General features: G+C 36.3%; 1 protein-coding gene across 2 annotated transcripts in view; it reads right to left on the reverse strand.

Annotated features, from left to right (window-relative positions):
- VWA8 (von Willebrand factor A domain containing 8) overlaps positions 1-25,375 on the reverse strand; it is a 393,780-nt gene that overhangs the window by 292,573 nt on the left and 75,832 nt on the right. For both annotated transcript variants that reach the window (XR_010123553.1, XM_054445896.2), the window contains exons 9-12: positions 23,791-23,895; positions 13,565-13,696; positions 11,123-11,257; positions 10,957-11,034 (exon numbers count right to left, since the gene is read on the reverse strand). Coding sequence is in view for 1 of the 2 variants with exons in the window: in XM_054445896.2 (XP_054301871.2) it covers positions 10,957-11,034; positions 11,123-11,257; positions 13,565-13,696; positions 23,791-23,895 (450 nt within the window). In the remaining variant the exon portion in view is untranslated. The remainder of the gene's footprint in view (positions 1-10,956; positions 11,035-11,122; positions 11,258-13,564; positions 13,697-23,790; positions 23,896-25,375) is intronic.

Consider the following 25,375-nt stretch of genomic DNA (forward strand, 5'->3'; position numbering starts at 1 on the left):
TTAGTGGTGCATCTTACAATTGAGTGCCTCTTGGAGCTAATGGAATACAGTAGTTATTATAGTACAGAATGATAAGTACCATGAAAAAGGCCATTAAGTGATGCTGAAACAAAGAGGGAGTACATATAAATTAAATTCAAGATTTACAGAAATTCAGAGCAGGCAGTGGAGCTAAGTTTTAAAGGTTAGCAAATTGGCCTACAGGCTCTGAGGGGTGGTTCAGCCAGCATGAACAGTGCAAGAAAGCATGGAGTGGTAGGCAGCAAGTCATGTTGGGGAAACTGCAAGTCATCCCTTAGGGCTGGAGTTATAAGGTAAATGTTAGTTGCACAGTTGAGGTCTTACAGGGGCCAGATAAAAAAGAGCACTGTGTGCTAAACAGCATAATTTCAATATTATCCTGCAAACTGTGAGTCGTGATTAAAAAATGTAAAGTAGGGGGAAAATTAGAAAGAACAAAAATCAGTATTGTAAGGATGGATTGGGCAGATCCCAAGCTGGAAATGAGTGGAAAGCTTAGAAAGCTAGTGTTGACAAACTCATTGAGAAGGGCTGAGCACCAGAAATAAAGCTACTGTAGCCCATGGCTTGGCTGTTGGCGGCAGCAAGGTACCCACCCAATGACCCACCACAGGTTTAAATATATATATATATATATATATATATATATATATATATATATATATATGAAGTAGAAGAAAAAAGAAATAAAGCTACTGTAGAAGAAACAGAAATACTGATATAAGCATAAATTAAAATGTGATAAGGTAGTCAGCAATTAAAAGGAACAAACTACTGATACATGCAACAACATAGATGACTCTCAAATGTATTATATAAGTGAAAGAAACCAGATGCAAAAGGCACATAGTGTATAATCCCATTAATATGACATTCTGGAAAGGCAAGACTAACGGGGATAGAAAACTGTGGTTGCCAGGGGCTGGGTTTGGGTGGACTACACAAGGGAACAAGGGAATTGTTCAAGGTGATGGAAATGCCCTATATCTCAATTGTGGTACTGGCCCTACTACCAAATGTGTTTGTCAAAATGGACTGAATTTTACTATGTATGAATTATACCTCAGTAAATGTGACTTTAAAAACCCCACCAAAAATGTGATAAGATGGAACACAGCCACACTCATACATTGATGTACTGCCTTTGTCTGCTTTTCTACTATAATAGCAGAGTTGAGAAGTTTTAACAAAGACTGCATGATCCGCAAAGCCTAAAAATATTTTCTATCTGGCACTTTACAGAAAAAGTTTGTCAACCCTGATATATGGTAATATTATCAATTTGTTCTGTTCTCATTCAAAAATCTTACTTGTTGGCAAGGCATAGTGGCTCAAGCCTATAATCTCAGCACTTTGGGAGGCCAAGGTGGGCAGATCACTTGAGGCCAGGAGTTTAAGACCAGCCTGGCTAATATGGTAAAACCCCATCTCTACTAAAAATACAAAAATTGGCCAGGCAGGGTAGCATACATCTGTAATCCCAGCTATTCGGATGGCTAAGATATGAAAATCGTTTGAATCCGGGAGGCAGACACTACAGTGAGCTGAGATCGCACCACTGCACTCTAGTCTGGGTGATAGAGCGAGACTTTGTATCAAAACAAAACAAAAAAAAACTGTTCACAAGAAGACTAGAAAGGCAATAACTGAATGTGCACAAACCCTCTATTCAAACTATTTGTGGTACAGAATGAGTTGTTTTCCAAATATGTCCTGAATTAAGTTTCCAAATGGAAAGAGTATTCAGTTCTCAATAACAGCCATAGATGGTTTTTCTTAGAAAGTTTCACAAGGCTAGGCATGGTGGCTAACGCCTGTAATCCCAACACTTTGGGAGGCCAAGGCGGGAGGACTGCTTGAGCCCAGGAGTTTGAGATCAGCCTGAGCAACATGGCAAAACCCCATCTCTACCAAAAATACAACAAAAATTAGCCAAGCATGGTGGTGTGCACCTGTAGTCCCAGCTACTTGGGAGGCTGAGGTGGGAGGATGGTTTGAGCCTGGGAGGTGGAGGTTGCAGCAAGCTAAGATTGTGCCATTGCACTCCAGCCTGGGTGACATAGCCAGGCCCTGTCTCAAAAAAATGAAAATTAAAAAAAAAAAAAAAAAAAAAAGAAACTTCCACAAAACCTTCCCATTATAATTGCATCTCCCAATTCAATCTATTGTCTAAATCATCTATTTGTTGGATATCTTTTTTTGTTAGAATAATAGATAGGTGTTTTACTTAAGTGATTAGCTACAATCTGCAAAACTGCTTCTTTATATACTACTGTGTATTTGAGACTTGAAATATATATTAGATAGACATTATCAACTAGACATCAAGAGGCTTTCAATTCTCTTTTGAAGCTGGAAAATACAGATAACAAAGTTCCTGGCATTTTGACATAAAAATAAAGTATAAGTGCTATAAGATTTTTTAAATGTGATAAGGGAAGAAATTAAGCTAGTTGCCTAGATAAGATTTCTTCATTATATACTAGTTTTACTTATTTCATTATTTATTTTTAAAAATGAAGAATTGTTAAGCGTTAATATACATATGCATCTGCAACAGTTACAATGGTGACTTACAATTAGTTAGGTATAAATTTGAGTTACATTTTCCAGAAATGGCAACGTATTACAGAGAAGCATCCATACTATATTTTTTCCAATAAAGTACACTAGTGAAGTAACTTAATAAGATAAGGGTTGTAATTTTACAATTTATAAAATTCCCTGTGTGAGCAATTGCCACCTGCTTATTAGTACCCTGATGAAACTTACTAAAGTAACTATTCTATACAATGTATAATATTTATAATTTTACAAGCATGAGTAACACTAAAATTCATTGTAATTTCATTAATTTATTAAATTATGGCAAATAATATTACAAATACTTATGATCCTCTTATAGCATGTTCCCACTATATAGGCAAGAAATTTGAAATGATACTTAATGAAAATGTCACTTCAAATTAGAAACTTTATTCTGCTAACTCTTTAGGTACTGTAATGGTTAATTTTATGTGTCAACTTGACTGGGCTGTGGGATGCTCAGATATTTGGTTAAATAGTATTCTAGGGGTGTTTGTGAAGGTATTTCTGGACGAGATTAGCAGTTGAACAGGTAGATTGAGTAAAGCAGATGGCCTTCCTCAATATGGGTGGGCTTTATCTAATCAGTTGGAGGCCTGAGTAGAACAAAAAGGAGAAAGGCAGTATTTGCTTTCTCTATGTGTTACTGAGCGGGATATTAGTCTTCCTTACTCAGACTGGAACTTATACTATTGGCTCTGTTGGTTCTCAGCCCTTCAGGCTTCTCTTAGAACTACACCACCACACCACCTCTTTCCTGGCTCTCCAGCTTGCAGATGGCAGATCATGGGAGTTCTCAGCCTCCATAATCTCACACATCAATTTTTTACAATAAATCTCTATAGGTTCTGTTTCTCTAGGAAATCCTAACTAAGACAGACACTAAAGTTTATAGTCTGATAGGTTGGAATGTATTTTAAATTTAAAATATTCTACATAAAAGAGGCAGGAGACAAAGCAATATCATTATTAAAGAGAAACTGGGCCAGGAGCAGTGGCTCATGCCTGTAATCCCACCACTTTACGAGGCCAAGGTGGGGGGATCACCTGAGGTCAGGAGTTTGAGACCAGCCTGGCCAGCATGGCAAAACCCTGTCTCTAATAAAAATACAAAAATTAGCCAGTTATGGTGGTGTGGGCCTATAATCCCAGCTACTTGGGAGGCTGAGGCAGGAGAATCACTTGAACCCGGGAGGCGGAGGTTGCAGTGAACCAATATCATGCCACTGCACTTCAGCCTGGGCAAGAGTGAGAGTGAGATTTCATCTCAAAAAAAAAAAAAGAGAGAGAAACTAAAGAAGATATGAGACAGAAGCCTTGGTAAGCCTGAGATTTGAAAAGCATTGCTAGAGTCAAGCATTTTAAAGTTCTGATGTGATCAACAGTATACATGGTTCTTGAAAAATAAACTTTATAATAAAAGAAATCTGTAGGAGTTGAAGTAAGTAAATTCTTAGATAGATAGCATTGTAAGAGCTATTCTTTGTGGAAAAAAAAAATACTAAGAAGACAGGAAGGATGACAGATTGTAGTAAAATAAAAAAGCAAGAAAACAAGATGAGCTACAGAATCATGTAAAAAATCAGCCCCGGCTGGGCAGGATGCTTCACACTTGTAATCCCAGAGCTTTAGGAGGCTGAGGTGGGAGGATGACTTAAGAACATACGTTTGAAGCTGCAGTGAGCTGTGCCTGCGCCACTGCACTCCAGTCTGGTGGACAGAGCAAAAACCTGTCTCTTAAAAAAAAAAAAAGTTTAAAAAGTCAGCGTCAAAAAAAAAAAAAAAAGCCTCCAAGGCCCAAGGTTGAATAAAGAACACTTAAATGAATACAAATGTCTTGAAATCTTCATAAGAGAAAAGCACAAAGTCAAGGCAAAAATAAGGGGCACAGCAATGAATCCAAGACATAGAGCAATAAAAACAAAGGAGAGATAATAAAAGAATAAAAATATTTCCACTATATTTGGATAAACAAGAAGTGAGGATTGCAGATTAGATGGAAGAGAGGGGAAAGGATTTGGTCTGAGTTTAGCTATAGAAAGAAAAACTTAGCTAAGGAGTCAATGATGATACTAAGATTTCAACATATTTTAGACCATAATTATTTTCACTAAAAGTCCCATAAACTTATGTGCGCTTGAATTTTAGATTAAATTTGACTTGGTGTTTAATCTAACTAGTAATTGATCAGAAGGAAAAGACCTCAGATCTAGTGTATTTATGATGATGTAGAAAGAAATCTGGAAATATGCCCTTATCCGGTTGTGAAGGAAAAGAATAACTTGTATTTCTTCAACACTATGAAATCATTGGTTTCAACCCTAAAAAAAGAATAATCAGTTAAAAGAATCTGACCTAACACTTGAGCCAAATGATTTACGACTTTTATAGCCTATTATAAAACTTACTTTATGTACTGCCTCAAATCTGTGTTAAAGCTCTGTTTTCCTTTTACTTCATATGAAATGCAGTTCTAAAAATAATCAAGTCTAAAAATAAGGCAAAAACCACAGATTAAGTGTAGCTTTATACATGTACAAATAACAGGGAAGTCTCCACATATTCTAGGAAAACAGATGGTGTATCTACTTTTTCCCACTAAATTCTCTATGTTGCATCAAACCTCTGGAACTTTTTCATCAATGTGCACTATATTATTATACAAACCAAATTCATTCTTTAAGTTTATTAATTCCTGTGTCTCACAGAGGAGTCTTATATTTGATCTCAGGAGCTTGGTTTCTATAATAAAAAGCAACTGATTATTTACATGGAAAGAAGCTATATAGCAAAAGAAACAAATTCACCTCCAAAACATATTACTGTTATTATATTTCTCTATCCCTTTCCAAAGTCTATACTTCTAGGAAACTCTTTTCTGTAAAAAATTTTCTCTAAAAGTTAATGAGCAGAAAAGCAAAATGGGAAAAAAGAAAAGGAGTTTTCAGAAAATGTGCTTAGTTTGCTTATCTCTACTGTTTCCCAATCTTTGTAGGACATCTAAAAGGTTGACAGGATATGTACAAAGGATGGGTAAATGTTTTTATGGGAAACTTATTTGCCTTTCAATTATCATCATCTGTATTTTTCAGAGAGAGGACTGATAAGACATAACTAAATGACCTTATTCTGTGACAGAAACTAGAAGACACTGAGTTTGTAACTCAAAAGTGTATCAGGAAATAGAAAGTCCTGCCATTAACTTTAACAGTAGCATCTTCCTACCCTTATTCATCCATGCATTAATAAACTGAACAGGAAACCAAAAAACATTAAAATAAAATAATGTTTTGGTGAGTTTATTGTCACTCTCTAGAAATATAGGAGAAAATCTGTTCTCAGACTCTTAAACTAATTCTTTTACATATCAAGATAGCATCCTCAATGGCAGGATACTTTGGGAAGCCTTCCAGTGTAGCTACGAGATCTGAATTATTAGATATACACATACTCTTTTGTTTGGTTAATCTTTTAAAAAACAGCAGCATGAAGTGAACATAAATTTCATAGTTCAAACATACAGTATAAAACTAACTATGAAAACCTGATACAGAAACAGTACTGTTTGGAAAAATTGATGACAAATTATTTCCAGTTTTCATTAGAATAAGAGTTTTTATTTTAATGTGAAGAAAATATTCATGTTATACATAATTATATAAATAATATAATAGCAAATGAAGATGGAATCAAAAAGGAAATTAATATTTTTTTCTTCAAGATCTTCTCCATATGATTTCAAAGCAATGGCACATGAAATATTACTACTCGGGAGGCTGAGGCAGGAGAATCACGTGAACCTGGGAGGCGGAGGTTGTCGTTAGCTGAGACTGCACCATTGCACTCCAGCCCGGGTGACAGTACGAGACTCCATCTCAAAAAAAGGAAATCATATATGTGGAGAATGAATTCTATACCCAGAATACATTAAAAGACTCCTACAACTCAACAACAAAAAGTCAATTAAAAAAAATAAAAGCTCAATTAAAACATGGGTAAGGACCATAGCCAACATCATACTGAACAGGAAAATGCTAGAAGCATTCTCTTTAACAACTGGAATAAGACAAGGACGTCCACTCTCTCACCATTCCTATTCAACATAGTACTAGAAGTCCTAGCCAGAGCAATCAGGCAAGACCAAGAAATAAAAATAGGAAAAGGGGAAGTCAAGCTATCTTTCTTCACAGATTATATGATTCTACACCTAAAAAACCCTATAGACTCCACCAAAAGGCTCCTAAAAGTGCTAAGTGACTACAGTAAAGTTTCAGGATACAAAGTCAAGGTACAAAAATCAGTAGCATTTGTATATACCAATAACATCCAAACTGAAAGCCGAATCAAGAACACAAACCCATTTACAACAGCCACAGAAAGAATAAAATACCTAGGAATACAGCTACCCAAGAAAGTAAAAGATCTTTTCTCTGCAACAAGAATTACAAAACACTGCTGAAAGAAATCAGAGATTAGACAAACAAGTGAAAAAAACATGCCATGCTCCTGAGAATTACAATTGTTAAAATGGCCATACTGCCCAAAGCAATTTATAGATTAAATGCTATTCCTATCAAAATTACCAACATCATTTTTCACAGAATTAGAAAAAACTATCTAAATTCATATAGACTCAAAAAACAGCCTGAATCGCCAACACAATCCTTAACAAAAACAACAAAACCTGAGGCATCATGCTACCTGACTTCAAACTATACTACAAAGCCACAGTAACCAAAGCAGCATGATACTGGTACAAAAACAGATACCTAGACCAATGGAATGGGAAGGGGAACCCAGAAATAAAGCCACATACCTACAACCACCAGATCTTTGATAGAGTCAACAATAACACACAACAGGGCAAGGACTCCCTATTCAATAAATGGTGCTGGGATAACTGGCTAGCCATAGGTACAGGATTGAAACTGGAACCGATCCTTTCACCATACACACAAATTGCTTCAAAACAGGTTAGAGACTTTAATCTAACACCTAAAACTATAAAAACCTAGAAGAAAACCTAGGACATACTATTCTGAATATGGGCCTTGGCAACGAATTTATGACTAAGACCACAAAAGAACTTACAACAAAACCAAAAATTGACAAGTGAGACCTAATTAAACTAAAAAGCTTCTCTCTGTACAGCAAAAGAAGCTATCAGCAAAGTAAGCAGACAACCTCCAGAATGGGAGAAAATATTCACAAACTATGCATATGACAAGGGTCTAATAACATAAAGAACAATTCAACAGAGAAAAAACAACCCCATTTAAAAAATTGGCAAAGGGCATGAATAGACATTTCTCAAAAGAAGACATACATGCAGCCAACGAATATATTTTAAAAAGGCTCATCAACACTATCATTAGAGAAATGCAAATCAAAACCACAATGAATACCATCTCACACCAGTCAGAATGGCTATTATTAAAAAGTAAAAAAATAGCAGATATTGGTGAGGTTGTGGAGAAAAGGGAACACTTACACAATGCTGGCAGCTATGTAAATTAGTTCAGCCACTGTGGAAAGCAGTTTGGAGACTCCTCAAAGAACTTAAAACAGAACTACCATTTCACCTAGCAATCCCCTTACTAAGTATATACTCAAATGAAAATAAATTGTTCCACACATATGTTCATTGCAGCACTGTGATGGTTAATACTGAGTGTCAACTTGATTAGATTGAAGGATGCAAAGTATTGATCCTGGGTGTGTCTGTGAGGGTGTTGCCAAAGGAGATAAACATTTGAGTCAGTGGGCTGGGGAAGGCAGACCCACCCTTAATCTGGTGGGCACCATCTAATCAGCTGCCAGTGAATATAAAGCAGACAGAAGAACATGAAAAGGCAAGATGGGTCTAGCCTCCCAGCCTACATCTTTCTCGCGTGCTGGATGCTTCCTGCCCTCAAACATCGGAGTCCAAATTCTCCAGTTTTGAGACTTTGAGTGGCTCTCCTTGCTCCTCAAGCTTGCAGACAGCCTATTGTGGGACTTTGTGATGGTGTAAGTTAGTACTTAATAAACTCCTCTTTATATATATATAAAAACTCCTCTTTTTATATATATATATATATATATACACACACACACACACTATATATTAGTTCTGTCTATATATATTAGTTCTGTCCCTCTAGGGAACCCTGACTAATACAAACACTATACACAACAGCAAAGACATGGAGTCAACCTAGGTGCCCACCAACAGTGGACTAGATGAAGAAAATGTGGCATAGATACACCATGGAAAACCATGCAGCCATAAAAAGGAACAAAATCATGTCCTTTGCAGCAACATGGATGTAGCTAGAGGACATTATCCTATGTGAACTAACACAGGAACAAAAAGTCAAAACTGCATGTTCTCATAAGTGGGAGCTAAACATTGAGTACACATGGACATAAAGATGGGAAAAACAGACAATAGGGACTACTTGAGAGGGGGCTGTGGGTTGAAAAACTATCAGGTACTATGCTCAACTGCCTGGGTGACGGGATCATTTACACACCAAACTTCAGTGACATACAATTTACCCATGTAAATTGTGACCTGCACATGTACCCCCAAATCTAAAATAAAAATCAAGAGAAAAAATAAATAAATAAGTAAGACATGGGTAAGGGTCTCAAATAGGTATTTCTCCAAAGAAGATATACAAATAGCCAGTAAGTACATGAAAAAGATGCTTAGCATCAGTAGTCATTAGGGAACTGCAAATCAAAAACCACAGTGAATTACCACTTCACAGCCATTAGGATGATGATTACAAAAAAAAAGAAAAGTGTTAGGGAGGATGTAGAATAATTGGAACCATTGTGCATTGTTGGTGGGAATGAAAATGGTGCAGTTGCTATGGAAAACAGTTTATTGGCTCCTTAAAAAATTAAACACAGAATTACCATATGATCCAATAATTCCATTCCTAGGTATATACCTTAAAAAACTGAAAGCAGGGACTCAAATACATACTTGTACACCACTGTTCACAGCAGAATTACTTATTATAGCCAAAAGGTTACAATAGTCTAAAGGAAACAACCCCAAGGGTCCATCAACAGACAAATGGAGAAACAAAGAGTAGTATAGACATACAACAGAATATGACTTTGCCCTAAAAAGGAATGAAATTCTGATACATGCAACAACATGGATAAATCTTGAAAACATTATGGTAAGTAAAATAAACTAGACAAGAAGGACAAAAATTACATGATTCCATTTATATGAGGTACCTAGAATAGGCAAATTTATAGGGACAGAAAGTAGAGTTTACCAGGGTCTGAGAGGGAAAGAAAAACTGAGAGCTACTGTTTAACAAGTACAGAGTTTTTGTTTAGGATAATGAAAAAGCTTTGGAAAAAAGGAAGTGGTAATTGTTACACAACATTGTGAATGTACTTATTGCCAGTGAATTGTACATGGTGAAACCCTGTCTCTACTAAAATACAAAAAAATTAGCTAGTCATGGTGACGGGCGCCTGTAATCCCAGCTACTCAGGAGGCTAAGGCAGAAGAATTGCTTGAACCCGGGGTGGGCGGAGGTTGCAGTGAGCCGAGATTGTGCCATTGCACTGCAGCCTGGGCAAAAGAGCGAAACTCCATCTCAAAAAAAAAAAAAAAGGCTAATGTGGTAAACTTTATGTTATATATATTTTGTCACCATTTTAAAAATAATCTATTCAGTGAATATATAATTAGCTCCCACTGCAGCTGAAACCTATTTTGTTTAAATTTCCAAATTACTAGTAAATGTATTCTGATGGGGACATGCACATAAAATGAATCTCACTTTTTAATTGACACATAATATATGTACATATTTTCAGAGTACATGTGATATTTTGATACATTCATATAATGTGAAATTTAAAAATTAGGGTAATTAAGGTGTCGATTACCTTATACATTTATCTTTTCTTTAAGCTGGAACATTTGAATTATTAACTACTAGCTATTTTAAAATATACAATAGATTATTGTCTACTACAGTCATTCTACTTATTTATCAAACAGTAGGTCTTATTTCTCCCACCTACCTGTATTTTTATAACTATTAATCAACCTCTCTTCACTCCTCCTTTCCCCCTACCCTTCCAGGCCTCTGGAAAATAAATATCTTTGAAAAACAGCCCCTGGTATGTTGTGCACATCAGATATCCTAGAATGTACTTTCAAAAGCTCCAAAGAATTATAATTGCACTTTAATCTGAATAATTTTATTACTATTTTGGTTCTTTACCTATATAAAAAAACACAGGTCATAACAAGATATCCATAAATTCTGCTGATGGCCTAAGCATATATGCTTATAGTCCAAGTGCAGCTAAAAATGAACACTGTACCTGATAGAGCATAATAGGTTCTATGTTGTATCCTAAGGTATCGGCAAAGTTCTTAGCGATCACTGTTTTTCCACAACCCTACAAATGGAAACAATTATTCAAGAGGTAAGTCAAAATAACCAAAAGCCAGGAAACTGAAAGTCTACAGTGAGACTGTCATTCTTACCTTTCCTCCAATTAAACATATATCTTTAACCATATGAGACTGCATCATTTCAGCCTGTAGCTGCTTATGGCTCAAAGTCTGTATGAAACGGTCTGATGCACAAGGTTGACTTAATGGCCTGGTCCCAGCTGGCACCTATAATTAAAGAGAGGTCAATATAACATGGCCGGGTGTGGTGGCTCACGCCTATAATCCCAACACTTTGGGAGGCCAAGGCGGGCAGATCACTTGAGGTTAGTAGTTCGAGACCAGCCTGGCCAATATGGTGAAACCCTGTCTCTACAAAAATACAAAAAAATTAGCTGGGCATGGTGGTGCGCACCTGTGATCCCAACTACTCAGGGGGCTGAGGTAGGAGAATCACTTGAACCCAAGAGGCGGAGGTTGCAGTGAGCCAAGATTGTGCCACTGCACTGCAGCCTAGGCAACAGAGAGAGACTCTGTCTCAAAAAAAAAAAAAAAAACATAAATATATATATGTGTGTGTGTGTGTGTGTGTATATATGCGTGTGTGTGTGTGTAAAACATGCATATGTTTTTCTCAAAATATCAGTAACTTAAAGCATATAACTGCCACTTAAAAGCCTCCAACTAATAGCTTGCTCAATTTAATTCTTTACTGTTTTTGATATTTCAATAGAGCAGCAACTATTTTTTCATTTAATAGATCTGATGATCACTATTACAAAACTTCCAAATCAATTATTTCCCTAAAATTAAAGTCCCACATTGTCAGACATATTCATAAAAATCATATCATCTTAATGCTGTTTATAACTTATAGTAAAGATGTTACTACTGGAGAATAAATTTTTTTAGTTTCTAGTTGTAAGCACAGAATTTAATGTTAGTCCACTGGAATCTCTAAAGTCACCAATGACCTCCTGATTTCTAAAAGTCAAGTCCACAAATCCTTTTCGGGTTTATCTTAGTTTACCACTGAGAGGCATCTGTTCACAGATTCTCTCTTCCCATCTTTTACACCTACTTCTCCTTTTATTTTTTGTCTTCCCCCTTTATTATTTATCCTCCCCTGTTAGTTCCCAAGGAGCCATGTTCTGATGAGGACTCTGGGCTGGATCATGTTATATATCACATGAACCAAAGAATTCTAAGTTTGGAAGCGACAGGATCAGATTTGCATTTAAGAATTTATCCTGGTATCAACATGGAAAGCTAACTGGAAGAGACTAGAGGCAATGAGGTTAAAAAGCCATTACCAAAAGGAAGCAAATAATGAAGTCTTGTTCATACCTCATGCTTCTGAACATATTGTTTAAACTGCCAAAAATGTCCTATCCACTCCTAAGCCACTGGAAAAATCCTATGTTATTCTTGCAGGCTTAGCTCAAGCTTCAACTTCTCTCTGAAGCTTTCCCTATTCTGTCTCCTGAATCCCAGTATTACTTTCTTCTCCATATCCCCAGTCATTCCAATGCAGTCTTAACTCATCTGCCTCTATCCTAAACTATCAGCTAGATAAGCCATTCATCTGAAGAAAACACAGAGTATAGTGGGGAACTGTCCCTGTCTAGAAATCCCAGCTGTGCCATCTCCTAGCTGGTGTCTCTGTGTGAATCATTAACCTCTTTACATCTCAGTTTCCTAATCTACAAAATGGAGATAATAAAACTTACCTTAATGGGTCTTGCGGGATTTAAATCGCATAATATAAGCAAAGAGACAAATACAGTAACTAGTACACAGTAAACTCATAATATGGAACCTAGCTCATGGTAGATATAATCAATATTCAGTTCAATGAATAAGTACAGTAACATGAATTAATATTAATAATATCAAATATTAAAACAAAAAAGTTTATCATGAGCTGGGCACAGTGGCATGTGCCTGTAGTCCCAGCTACTCAGGAGGCTAAGGCAGGAGTATTGTTTGAGCTCAGGAATTCAAAACAAGCCTGGGCAATATAGTAAGACTCCATAAAATGTGTGTATATATACACATACAGATATATACAGAAGGAGCTGATATATATATAACATATATACATGCAGATGGAGCTCTATGACCAAATATTATTTCCCTCTCTAAAAACAATTCAACCAGAGCAGATCCTTTTTAAACTGTTTCACATAGCTAAGAAAGATTTTACTCGAAAATAGGTCTCTGTAGCAGCTCAAATGTTTGAAAACACTATTTCTTACCAAGGACTCATAGCACAAAATGCTGTCACTAATCAACCTGTGACTTGATTTTCCCACAGGTCAACTTTGAATTTTTGATGAAAGGCTTTCCCTATGTTTCTCCTGAACTTTTCCAGTTTATAAGCACACATGACTCTGGAGACATAGACATATAGATACCGACAGAAGCAGTACTATCAAGAGAGAAGACTTATAAGGAGATCATAAACCCAATTTAGGTCATAAAAACAGGCAGAATAAGGTATATCATAGAAAGAAGAAACCTGTGATTAATTACCTTAATGGTCACCTCTTTATCTGCGATCCGGATGGTCACAGAAGCTTGGGACACATGGTTTTCTGTCATCTTCTCTACTCTTACAATCTCTTTAGGAAGTAGAGAGCTTCCTGAATCTTGAAGTTCAAAGCGCTGTAAAATTACAAGAAAATCATGCAATTTACTTTTCATTTTAGCATTAACGTTGGCTATCTGACAGATTACACCTTAATTACAAGTGAAATCCATTTTATATTATTATATAAAAGTAGAGGTTAGGCCGGGGGCAGTGGCTCAGGCCTGTTAATCCCAGAACTTTGGGAGGCCAAGGCGGGTGGATCACGGGGTCAGGAGATGGAGACCATCCTGGCTAACACGGTGAAACCCCATCTCTACTAAAAAATAGAAAAAAAATTAGCCGGGCGTGGTGGTAGGCACCTGTAGTCCCAGCTACTCGGGAGGCTGAAGCAAGAGAATGGCGTGAACCCGGGAGGTGGAGCTTGCAGTGAGCCGAGATCACGCCACTGCACTCCAGCATGGGCGACAGAGTAAGACTCCGTCTCAAAAAAAAAAAAAAAAAAAAAAAAGGAAAAAAAAAAAAATAGAGGTTAAAAAAAGTTAATGAGTATTTTTTTTCTATTCCTCTACTTACAATAATTATTAAAGATCATATTAAAATAGTCCCTAAAATTTACTAAATGACAAGAAATGGAATCACTGAATTCCTGACCTGGTAGAAGTTCATAGCTTACATTTCTTGACAATCAACTTCCTAGAAAGAGATGATGAGACCCTTCAAAACATGCTGAAATAAAACAAGGCCCATATTGGTTTATTCTTTAAATCAATCGAAGTTAATGTGTTACCTGAAATTCATGAAAACAGAACTTCTTGGACATCATTCTGCTGTCAGCTATGTGAATAGCTTAACTAAAATTATTATAACAATTTTCCACAGCATATGGTACAGTGCTTTCTACACTATAGGGGTCTCAATATTTGTTGAACTGGACTTAAAAGGCTAGAACCACCAGGCACAGTAGCTCATGCCTGTAATCCCAGCACTTTGGGATGCCAAGGCAAGCGGATCACCTGAGGTCAGGAGTTTGAGACGAGCCTGGCCAACATGGTAAAACCCTGTCTACTAAAAATACAAAAATTAGCTGGGCATGGTGGCACACACCTGTAGTCCCAGCTACTTGGGAGGCTGAGGCACAAGAATCCCTTGAACCCAGAGACAGAGGTTGCAGTGAGCTGAGATTGTGCCACTGCACTCTAGCCTGGGCAACAGAGCGAAAACTCTGTCTCAAAAAAAAAAAAAAAAAGGCTAGAACCATTGATTCTTGATGTGGCCCCAATTATCAATGTTCTAACATTGACTACACCACTTCATTCCAGCTAGTTATATCAAAACTACACAGAAAGAATACAGGTAAGTATGTGAAAGATGAAAATAAATTGAAAATTAAGTTCTATGCCTTACTTATAACAGCATGCTCAATATAAAAAACTGAATTTATTTGTACTATTAAATAGGCAGAAATTAACCCCCAAAATCCTACACTAGTTTTGGAACATTATTACTATAGTGAAAGAGTTGAAACTCAATGAAAGAACAGATCATCATGTATTCAGCAGAATGAAAGAACTCCAGAAAACAGATTTGGGAGGAAGAAAATCATGTTTAACCTCAACATTCTAAACATAACAGCCCAGTTCAAGTCTTCATGTTGATGTCATAAGTACTCAAGACAATCACTAACTCCTTTCCCCAAACCTAAAAAACAACCTGTGAATTTATACTACCATTAAAAAGTTCTATATTTCATACAATTTATATATGCAAATCCCCACAGTATCACATAATTTGACAAGAATTGCTTCCATGTTGTAGACAAATAACAAATATTGACACCTTAATTTCATGAAAAAAAAAAAAAGTTCCACTGTATTTTAAGAAGAACTCAATAGGAAAGGAGCAAGACCTACCCAAGTAATTAAATTCATTAGAATGCAGAACAAATGGCTGGGCACGAAGTCTAATGCCTATAATCCCAGCACTTTGGGAGGCAGAGATGGATCACTTGAGGTCAGGAGTTCAAGACCAGCCTGGGCAACATGGTGAAACCCCGTCTCTACTAAAAATACAAAAATTAGCTGGGCGTGGTGGCACGTGCCTCTAATCCCAGCTACTTGGGAGGCTGGGTCAGGAGAATCACTTGAACCCGGGAAGAAGAGGTTGCAGTGAGCCAAGACGTGCCACTGCACTCTGCTTGGTGACAGAGCAAGACTCTGTCTTAAAAAAAAAAAAAAAAAAAAAAAAAAATTTAGAACGAAGATTCATTAAATTCTAGGAAAACAAATAAATGAACTTAACTGTATGTTTTTACCACAGCTAGAGTAGTGTCAATCTAACTTGATACAGGAGTGATGTCGTCAGAGGACTCATATTCCAGAAATAAACACTAATGTCCTGAGCCACTTGCTATACTGGTTATGTCCTCACAAATAATTAAAGCTAAAATATTTCAGTAAAATAAAAATAGCAGGCCAAAATACGCTAAGATAGTAAAAACCTCAAATTGCAAGGTGAATTATCATTTTCTAGCATGGAAAATTTAGAGGATTGTTAATCAGAAAGGTATTATTCAGAAAGGTACCCCCATACTCTCTATCTCCAACTTCATCATTTAAGTTTCTCAGTCCAAAAGCTTGAAATCACCCTTACCTCTGTCTCAACCCTGCATCCAACCCTTCAGCAAATCATAATGATTCTACCTTCAAACTATAACCCAAATCCAACTACTTCTTATCAACATCACAGCTGGTCAGAAGAACAATAGACATATAATTATTTCAGGTTACTTCCTAGCAAGAAGTAGAAAATAAGAGTTTGTTAACTTACCACTTTATGAGTATTTCCTATGAATTCTTGAATTTCAATTAAACAGTACTAACATTTTCCAATACATTTTCTTTAGAATTAGGTTATTTAAACTGTATAATTAAATAAAATGAAATATAAATCACATTGGATATTGGTCTGTCAGGCTTCCATATTCATCCTTACAATTCCCAATCCTGTCCCATCAGGCCATCTACTTTCTTCATACCTTTTTCTAGATTGTTAAGCACTGAAAGTGAAATTCTGCATACCATGTTGCCTGAACAAATATGTGGCCACAATCTCTCCTGGGCTCTTTTCTCATAGCCCCTCAGCAACAAATACAAACCATTACTACTCTCCTCAGAAGTCAATCTGAGCCCATTTATCACCCTTTCAAGAGGCAATCTAGCTGCCTCCTCCACTCAGAACAGAGCTTTCAGACACATACTCCTCCATACTTTACTAGAATGTAAGCCCCATTAGGGCAATATTAAATGTATCTATTTGGCTCACTCCAAATTTCCAGAACCTAGAATCACACATGGGACACGGTCAATGGTCAACAACGGTTTGTTAAATGAACAAACAAAATTATTTTTCCTTCATCCTCAAAATCATTGATGTTTTAATCAATTCTTGTTATTGTTCCCACTGTTTCAGCAGAAAGGACTTCTGCTTTAACTATGAGTAGACAGAAACCCCTAGAAGTCTTACTATGTCAGATTATGGCAGCTCCATCATTCCAGTTCCTGAGTGGAAAGCATGTTCTTCCATCATTTCAAACCAAGACACAAGGGTGCTCTGAAAATGTCCTTTTCCACCTCAGCTAGGCCACATTTTCCATGCACTCCACATTTTTTGTCCCTTCTGCCTATAAAAATGTTTGTCTCCCCATTCCAGAAACAGTCATTTCTTCATTATACCTCATCCTTAAGTGATCTATCATCTTTTGGCTTTTGTTCACCATCAAACTTGGTTGATACATATGAATTATAATCACTGGGGGTTCAGCTTCATCTCCAATTTAAAATGTAAAACCCTTGATTTTTGGCTTACATTCCCACCACTCTACTAACACTGATCTTGGTAAGTCCATCAATAATATCCTATTTACCAAATTAAATAAATTAGTTTTCTTTTTTTTTCGCTGTTTCCTTCTCAGTCTTTTTTGCAGTTTCTTCTTCATCTTCTTGACCAGTACACAGTAAGGTACTTCAGGAGTGGAACTTTTTATTTTCTATCTACATTCACTTTTTAAATAAGCTCATCACTTGCATGACTTTACAAACCATCATGACCCCAATTTTCTCTCTCCGGTCCAGATCTCTCTCCTGAAATCTTGACTTGTATATGCAACTGCCTCTTTGACATTTTCAGTTGGCTAATAGGCATCTTAAATCAAATATGTCCAATACTCAGGTCTGATATTCCCTCCACCTCCATATTCTCTATCTCCAACTTCATCATTCACGTTTCTCAGTCCAAAAGCTTGAAATCATCCTTAAATCTGTATCAACCCTACATCCAACCCTTCAGCAAATCATAATGATTCTACCTTCAAAATACAACCCAAATCCAACTACTTCTTACCAACATCACAGCTGGTCAAAGCTATAATAGTGTCTCAACTGGATTACTACAACAGTCTATCAACTATTTTTTCCCTGTTTTCATTCATACCCTCCACAGTCTATTCACTACTCAGCAACCAGAATGAGCCTGTTAAAATGATCACTCATATAACACATTCCTCAAAACCCTCTAATGGTGTTCCACCTCACTCAGACTGAAAGCAGAAGTCCTTTCCATGGATTACAGAGCCCTACATGATCTTTCTTTACCTTCTGATTTCTCTCCTAATCACCTCTCCTTCACTCACTCTACCCCAATACACTGTCCTTTGCTATTCCTACTGTTCCCAGGTGTGCTCCTGCCTCAGCGTTTTTACACTGGTTATCCCTTCTGTCTGAAATACTTTCTACCCACAGGACTTCTCTCCTTCAGAAATTTATTCAAATGTCATCTTCTCAGTGACAGCATCCATTCCTCAGTTGATATATGATATACTTATTTACTTACTTGACTGACAGTCGCCCTTCATTGAAAAATAAGCTCCACGAAGGCAGAAACTTCTGTTTTGCGTACATCTCCAGCACAATAGTGCCTGGCTGATTGTTTGGATGGAAGGATGGATGGAATGAATAATCTTTTTTGAGTGACTATTGTAACTCTTCATTCAACAAGGCATCTTTGCAGTATTTGAAACGGTTGCTATTACTTTCTTCTTGAAACAGTTGTTCCCAATGCTCTCTAAGAATACTCTCTGCAGTTCTGCTTCTATCTCTAACCACTCTTCCTCTGCCTAATTTGAAGGTTCTTTCCCTACTTATCCAATCCTGAAATGTTCAATCTGCAGACAGATTTTTCCTCTCATTATACTTGCATTCCTTAAGTTGTTACATCCATCCCCATGAATTCAACTAACACCCACACATTAACGGGTTCCAAGTATTTATCCTTAATGTCAAAATACCTCTAGAACCAGGTCCATATTTTCAAGTCTATTAGATAAAACCACCAGAAAAACCTCAAATTCAAAAGGTTTCTAGTATATGGAATTATTTAGCTCCACCACAAATGTGCTCCTTCTCCCACTTTATCATATTAATTAATAGCAACTATACTCACGTGTCCAAGGTAGGATTTATGGACATTTTTGATTTCTCACTTTCTCTCATATCTCCCTTAACCCACCTCATATTTCATCAGTTAGTAACATGTATCATCCTTCCTCTGAAACATTTCTCATATTCGTTTAATTCCTATTTCACTGGCCTACTTCAGGTCATTACTGCTTTGAGCAGAGCTAGTCATCATTATGCTACACTGCTTAAAAAAAAAAAAAAAACATATTAAAATAGTTATTTATTGAAATATCTGATGCTCCTCAGACATTAATATTGTAACTTCCTCAGGAGCTGAAATCAGATTGTATCCATTTCTGTGTCACTACATTTCTATATGCAGATAATTTGCCAAAAAATGAATGCTCAATTAGTGTTTGTTGAACTAAATAAAAATACTAAATGTAAGATCCAAGTTTCTTAGAAAAAAACTATGGCTCAGATTACATTATCAACGGATAAGTGGCAGTATATCCTTTCTAAATCACCAAGGGAACTTACCAATTTAACCACTGTTATGATGCAGTCTTAATTAAGTAAAGACCAAGAGCCAAGACACGTTACTAGAAGCCTGGACGTATTTGTTACTAAACTGTAAGAAAGCATACTATTCTCAAAGTATAGCAGATTCAGAATGAGAGGGTTTTCTTTAAGACATCCTTAACTAAAAGCTAGAAATTATTTCATGACTACAGAAACATGTTTTTAGAGTATGAACATCACATGATGAGCACCATCTGGGGAATGAAAGTCATTCCAGCCACTTTTATAGCTTGTTCAGAAAAAAGAAAGGTATTGTGAATTCTATCTGATTGAATTTTCAGTGACTAATAATTTTTCCTTAAAAATACAGTCTAATTAAGTAATTACACTAAAATTTAAATGGATTTCTAATTCGAATGCAACTACACATTAATTTCTATGATAATCTAGGAGAAAAAATAATTATCATTTATCAAGGAAAAGTTAATGTGTATATATACATACCTTCTTAATTTACCATTATAATACATACTTCTATTTCTTAAGTAAACATTTTTTTCTAAATTCAACAATATTTTATTAATTTTTACCTGTTCTAATTCAAAACTATTTGAGCACATATAATATTTCACCCATCTATAAATATTAGCTTAAAATAATGCTTTGAGGTAAATGTGGAAACTTACAATAACAAACAGACCACACAGACTTCCCAGAACAGATGATAAAGAATTATATCAATAAATACTCTTCCACTCTTTTTTTTTTTTGACTCTTCCACTCTTAAGAAAAGCTATTTAAGATGCTAATCTGGTTGTATACATCATTGTGTAATGATCTTACAAAAAGAAAGTACTTCATTAAGATCAGACAAATGAACTTAAGCCCTCCCACTTGACAGTTTACTGAGTTACAACTGTCCATTAACTAGCTCTTCACATAATTAAGGTGAGAAGACAGCCATACTCTTTCTCCTCTTATCTAATTAATACCAATCGCTTTTTCCTTTTTAAAACACTCTACATTCATATTTGAAATCATTTCTGTTCCAATATAAAGTCAATCATTTTTCTATGTTCCCTTAGATTATGGTTAAAATAAAGACCAAAAAATGAAGCAACACTAGCTACTTTATTAAGAAAATTCAACTCTTTAAAGATATTCTATAACTTTATAATAAATTTGTATGACTAGTTTTGAAATTACAGACCAAAAAACACATCAAAGTGGTTTCTTGGTAAAGATAAAGACCTTTGTTCATAACTGACTTTTTTAGACACTGAATATCTTCTCTCAGTTTTTTTCACAAAAACATTACATTGCTTCATTTTATCTGAACTTCTCATGAGTTTCTTCCTCCCTGAGGATGTGCCCTTGTTCCCAAGGCACTGCACATTGGGCTGAGGGGCACTAAAGTTCATCTGGAGTCACGACTTTTGATCTTAAACACTAGGTACTCTACTTCAATGACCAATGGCCAATTTAGCTTAGATGTTGATTAAATCAAAGATAAGTTCCAGTTCTCTTTTTCCCCAGCACCTGGAATAAACCTTGAAGTGAACTATATTGTCAGAAGATGGTAATTTCCTGACTCCTTGAGCCTATGAATTAATCTCCCCATTTCCAAATGATTCTTAATATCCACCCTCCTCCTCTTTCTGCTGCTGTTCCTCCTCCTCCTTCTCCTCCTACTCTTCCTCTCTCTCTCTCTCTCATACACACAGACACACACACACACACCTTTCTTCTCTTTCATCATTGGTTATTTCACTGCTTCCATTCTCTGCTGTCTCTTCCCTCCTTTGTCTCTTTATTGACCATTATTTTCCCCTTGCTTCTTTTTGCTTCTCTTTTAGATTCTGTCTCTAACTACACCTCTCTTCTCATTATCTATTAGGAACAGCTGTATATTAATTTTACCTTATTATTATTATTGACATAACCAGTCAATGAAAATACTGTTTCTTTGGGTTCTTTGGCTAACTGCTCTGAAAAAAAAAAAAAAAATCCCACTTAAGTAATTAGAATCCAATGTTCCACTCTTCTAAGGTCTTCTCATTATTAATAGATACACAGAGGGTGTTGTGTATCCCAAAGACCCTGGGTAGATTTGAAGATAAGGGAGAGAGAAATACCATTCCACATGCTTAAAGTTGTCAAATCCTGGCCTCCAGAAACTGAAAGTTCTATATAGAAAGCCATACAGCTTAGTGGTCACATTCTATTTCTTAGAAATCTGCACCTTGAGCCAAACCATGTAAGAAAAACAAAAACCGTCTTTCATAAGGAGGAATTAATTTTGGTGAGCCAATAAGTCTCTGCCAAGGGTCAACACTTTAAAAATATAGTTATAAGACATTTTAGAGTGTGATTGGCCTTTTGGAAAACACCACTGTTAACTATACAATGAGGAAATTATGCCACACATATTTTAAAAGAAAACTATGCCCCACGTATTATAAACCTCTTATGACAAAAAATGAGACCTTCATTAGTTTAAATGAAAGCTCTATAGCAATTTCCATAGTTTTATATAAAATACTTGCTTTTCAAGTTAATAACCTTCACCCAGTTTCCTCAATGGTTAACATTTTTTTTAGCACATTTCCCCCTCCCTCCTACTCCCCCTGCCTACTTTATCAGTTATCTTTATCTGAACAATTTGAGAGCAAGCTGCAGATATGATGCCCCTATACCCCTAAACACTCCAGTTGATATTTCCTGAAAACAAGAACTGTGGCCAGTGTAATCACCACATAAGCCTCCAAATGAGGAAATCCACTTAATATAACACTATTATCCAATCCACAGACCCTATTCAAGTTTTACCAACAGTGCCAATATTGTCACTTGTTTCTAATGGTCCAGGATTTAATTCAGGAACATATGATGCATTTAGCTATCCAATCTCTTCAGTCTCCTTTAGCCTGGAACATTTCTATGTTTTTCCCTGTCTTTCATGTCTGAACAGTTTTAAAGAATAGAGGCCTATGTTCTATACAATGGCCCTCAACCTAGAACTCTACAATATTTCCTCACGGCCAAACATACATCATGAACTCTCAGCAAAAATTCCCCAGAAATGGGGAATTTGGGAGGCATAAAATGTCAATTTGTCGCACCTGGTCAAGTTGAAGTTTACTGTAAAAATACCACTTTCTTGTTTTGTAGTCAACTGAGTCTTTTGGAGGAAGATATTCAGAGATTATGTCAATACCCTGTGCCTCACAGAAGCTCCACCTGCCAGCTTTAACATCCTTTGATGACTCCTGTCTAAATTAACTGCCACTCTGATGGTTGCCAAATGGTGTTTTTTCTATTTATGTAATTCCTTCTAGATTCACAAGTAGGCATTTTACACTTTAAAAGAGAATTCCCATCTCCATATTTTTTGTTCATTTATATCAGTACGGACTCATGGATTCCTATCTTATGCAACAAGTTAAAACCAATTACCATCATCATTTATTTTTATGCTCAAATTGTCCCAGATTTCAGCCACTTCAACCTGGGAACTCCATCATTTTGACATATCGACATCATTTGTTGAATATTTCCTTACTCTCTGGCACAAAAAGATGGTCCAGGCTCATCTTCTACATTCCCTGACCTGATCCTTTTAGAGAGCACGGTATTTAGAAACCAATGTCCAGGTACTTGGTGTGATCACTGCTACTAGAACATCATAGTTTTTAGGCTGTGTTAGGAGACAGCTGGAAAATATGTGTATGTATACATATACACATACTATCTCTAACTATTTGTTCATATATATTGTTTAAAAAAACCCATGATTCATAATAACACCAATTCCAATCCAATACCTTAGAGTTTTTTCTTGCCTTCCCCCTTTCCATGGTTATAAATCCCTCATCCAACAGTGAGAAACATAGCTCTTATTATCCTCAATATATTCATTCATTTGCTCAATCTGTTTACTTATTTGCTCAACATAACCAATCTCCCAATCACACCAGCCCCTCTGTGTTTGCTGCCCTATTTATCACAGCTGTCTTCTTGTTGGAATGCTGATACCTCCATGCCTGGTAAAGAATGGAGGGACGGGAAAGGGAAGAAATAAGGATGGGGAGAGAAAAATAGGAAAGGTGGGGAAAGGAGTGAGGGGAAGATGGGAAAAGGCCAGAGAAGGGAAAATGGGAAAAGAAAGGAAAGAAAGGGAAGCAGACACTCACCTTTAAAACACCTTCCACAGCCATCTTCCCTTCATGACCTAGTAAAATACTATATGGATAAAGCCACTGGATTGCATGTTTGATTGGCATCATAGGAAAGGAATCCTATGTAGGAGCAAAAATACATAGGAATGAGCAAAATTCAAAATAATCACAGAAAACATCTGAAATGTACATATGACATTAAAATTGACTTATAAAAGTAACCAATAGGTGTCTGGTATTTTCTGTAAGTCCACAAAAGCAAATATTCATTATTTTCTCTTCTCATTCCTTGCCCTTTCCCTGGGCAAGCTTACCCATTCCCATCTTTCATCTATCTTCTATGTATTGATGGCTCCCACACTTCTATGTCTGGTCCTGACTTCTTTCTTGAGCTCTAAACCTGAATCTTCAATTGTTCATTACATGTGACTATATGAATATCCCATAGACCCCCATTTGAAACAGAATACATGTCTCTACCTTATTCATCCCAAAGTACCTGATCCCTTTTTATTCCTAAGTTAATCTCATCCACACATTCACTTAGCTTCACAGTTATAACTACAAAATTAGAAAGTATTCATTATCCTCAAATCCTTCCTCACATTATCTGCACTGTCAATTCTGTTCACCCCACTTTAAAAGAGTCTATTGACAAGAAAGATTAGTGAAATTTCAATATGAACTATCTATTAGATGATACTATGGATTACTGTTAACATGATGTGAAGTGTGATAATGTTGTTCTGGTTATGTAGAAGAATGTCCTAATTCTTAGAAGTTGCATACTGATATGGTTTGGCTGTGTCCCCACCCAAATCTCATCTTGAATTGTAGCTCCCACAATCCCCACGTGTCATGGGAGGGACCCAGTGGGAGACAACTGAATCATGGAGGCAGTTAACCTCCATGCTGTTCTCATGATAGTGAGTTCTCATGAGATCTGATGGCTTTATAAAGGACTTTTCCCCTCCTTCACTCTGCACTTTTCTCTCCTGCCACCATGTGAAGAAGGACGTGTTTGCTTCCTCTTCCACCGTGATTGTAAGTTTCCTGAGGCTTCCACACAGCCTTGCAGAACTGTGAGTCAATTAAACCTCTTTCCTTTATAAATTACCCAGTCTCAGGTATTTCCTCATAGCAGCGGCAGAACGAACTAATACACATACTGAAGTATTTAAGAGTACTGACTGCAATTTACTTCCAAATGGTTCAGGAAAAAAAAAAAAGAAAAAAGCACATGCAAACAAATGTGGCAATATATTAATAATGGGTGATTGTAGGTGAGGGGATTATGAATGTTTTACTATTTTTCAACTTCTTTTTACATTTGAGAATTTTCAAAATAAAATGTTCTAAGCAAAACCAAAAAGATTTGATAAGAATTTTCAAAATAAATGTTCTAAGCAAAAACAAAAAGATTTGATAAAAGTATAAGATTTGATAAACAGGAGGAGAAATTCTGTTCTGGATGTATAGAGCAATGTCAACAATACCTAGGCTCCCTGACTCACAGGAAACATACATATATACATACATACATACACACACACACACATACATACATACATACATACATACATACATACATTAAAGTTTA

This window comes from Pongo pygmaeus, chromosome 14, assembly GCF_028885625.2.
Source record: "Pongo pygmaeus isolate AG05252 chromosome 14, NHGRI_mPonPyg2-v2.0_pri, whole genome shotgun sequence".
Taxonomy (NCBI): Eukaryota; Metazoa; Chordata; class Mammalia; order Primates; family Hominidae; genus Pongo; species Pongo pygmaeus.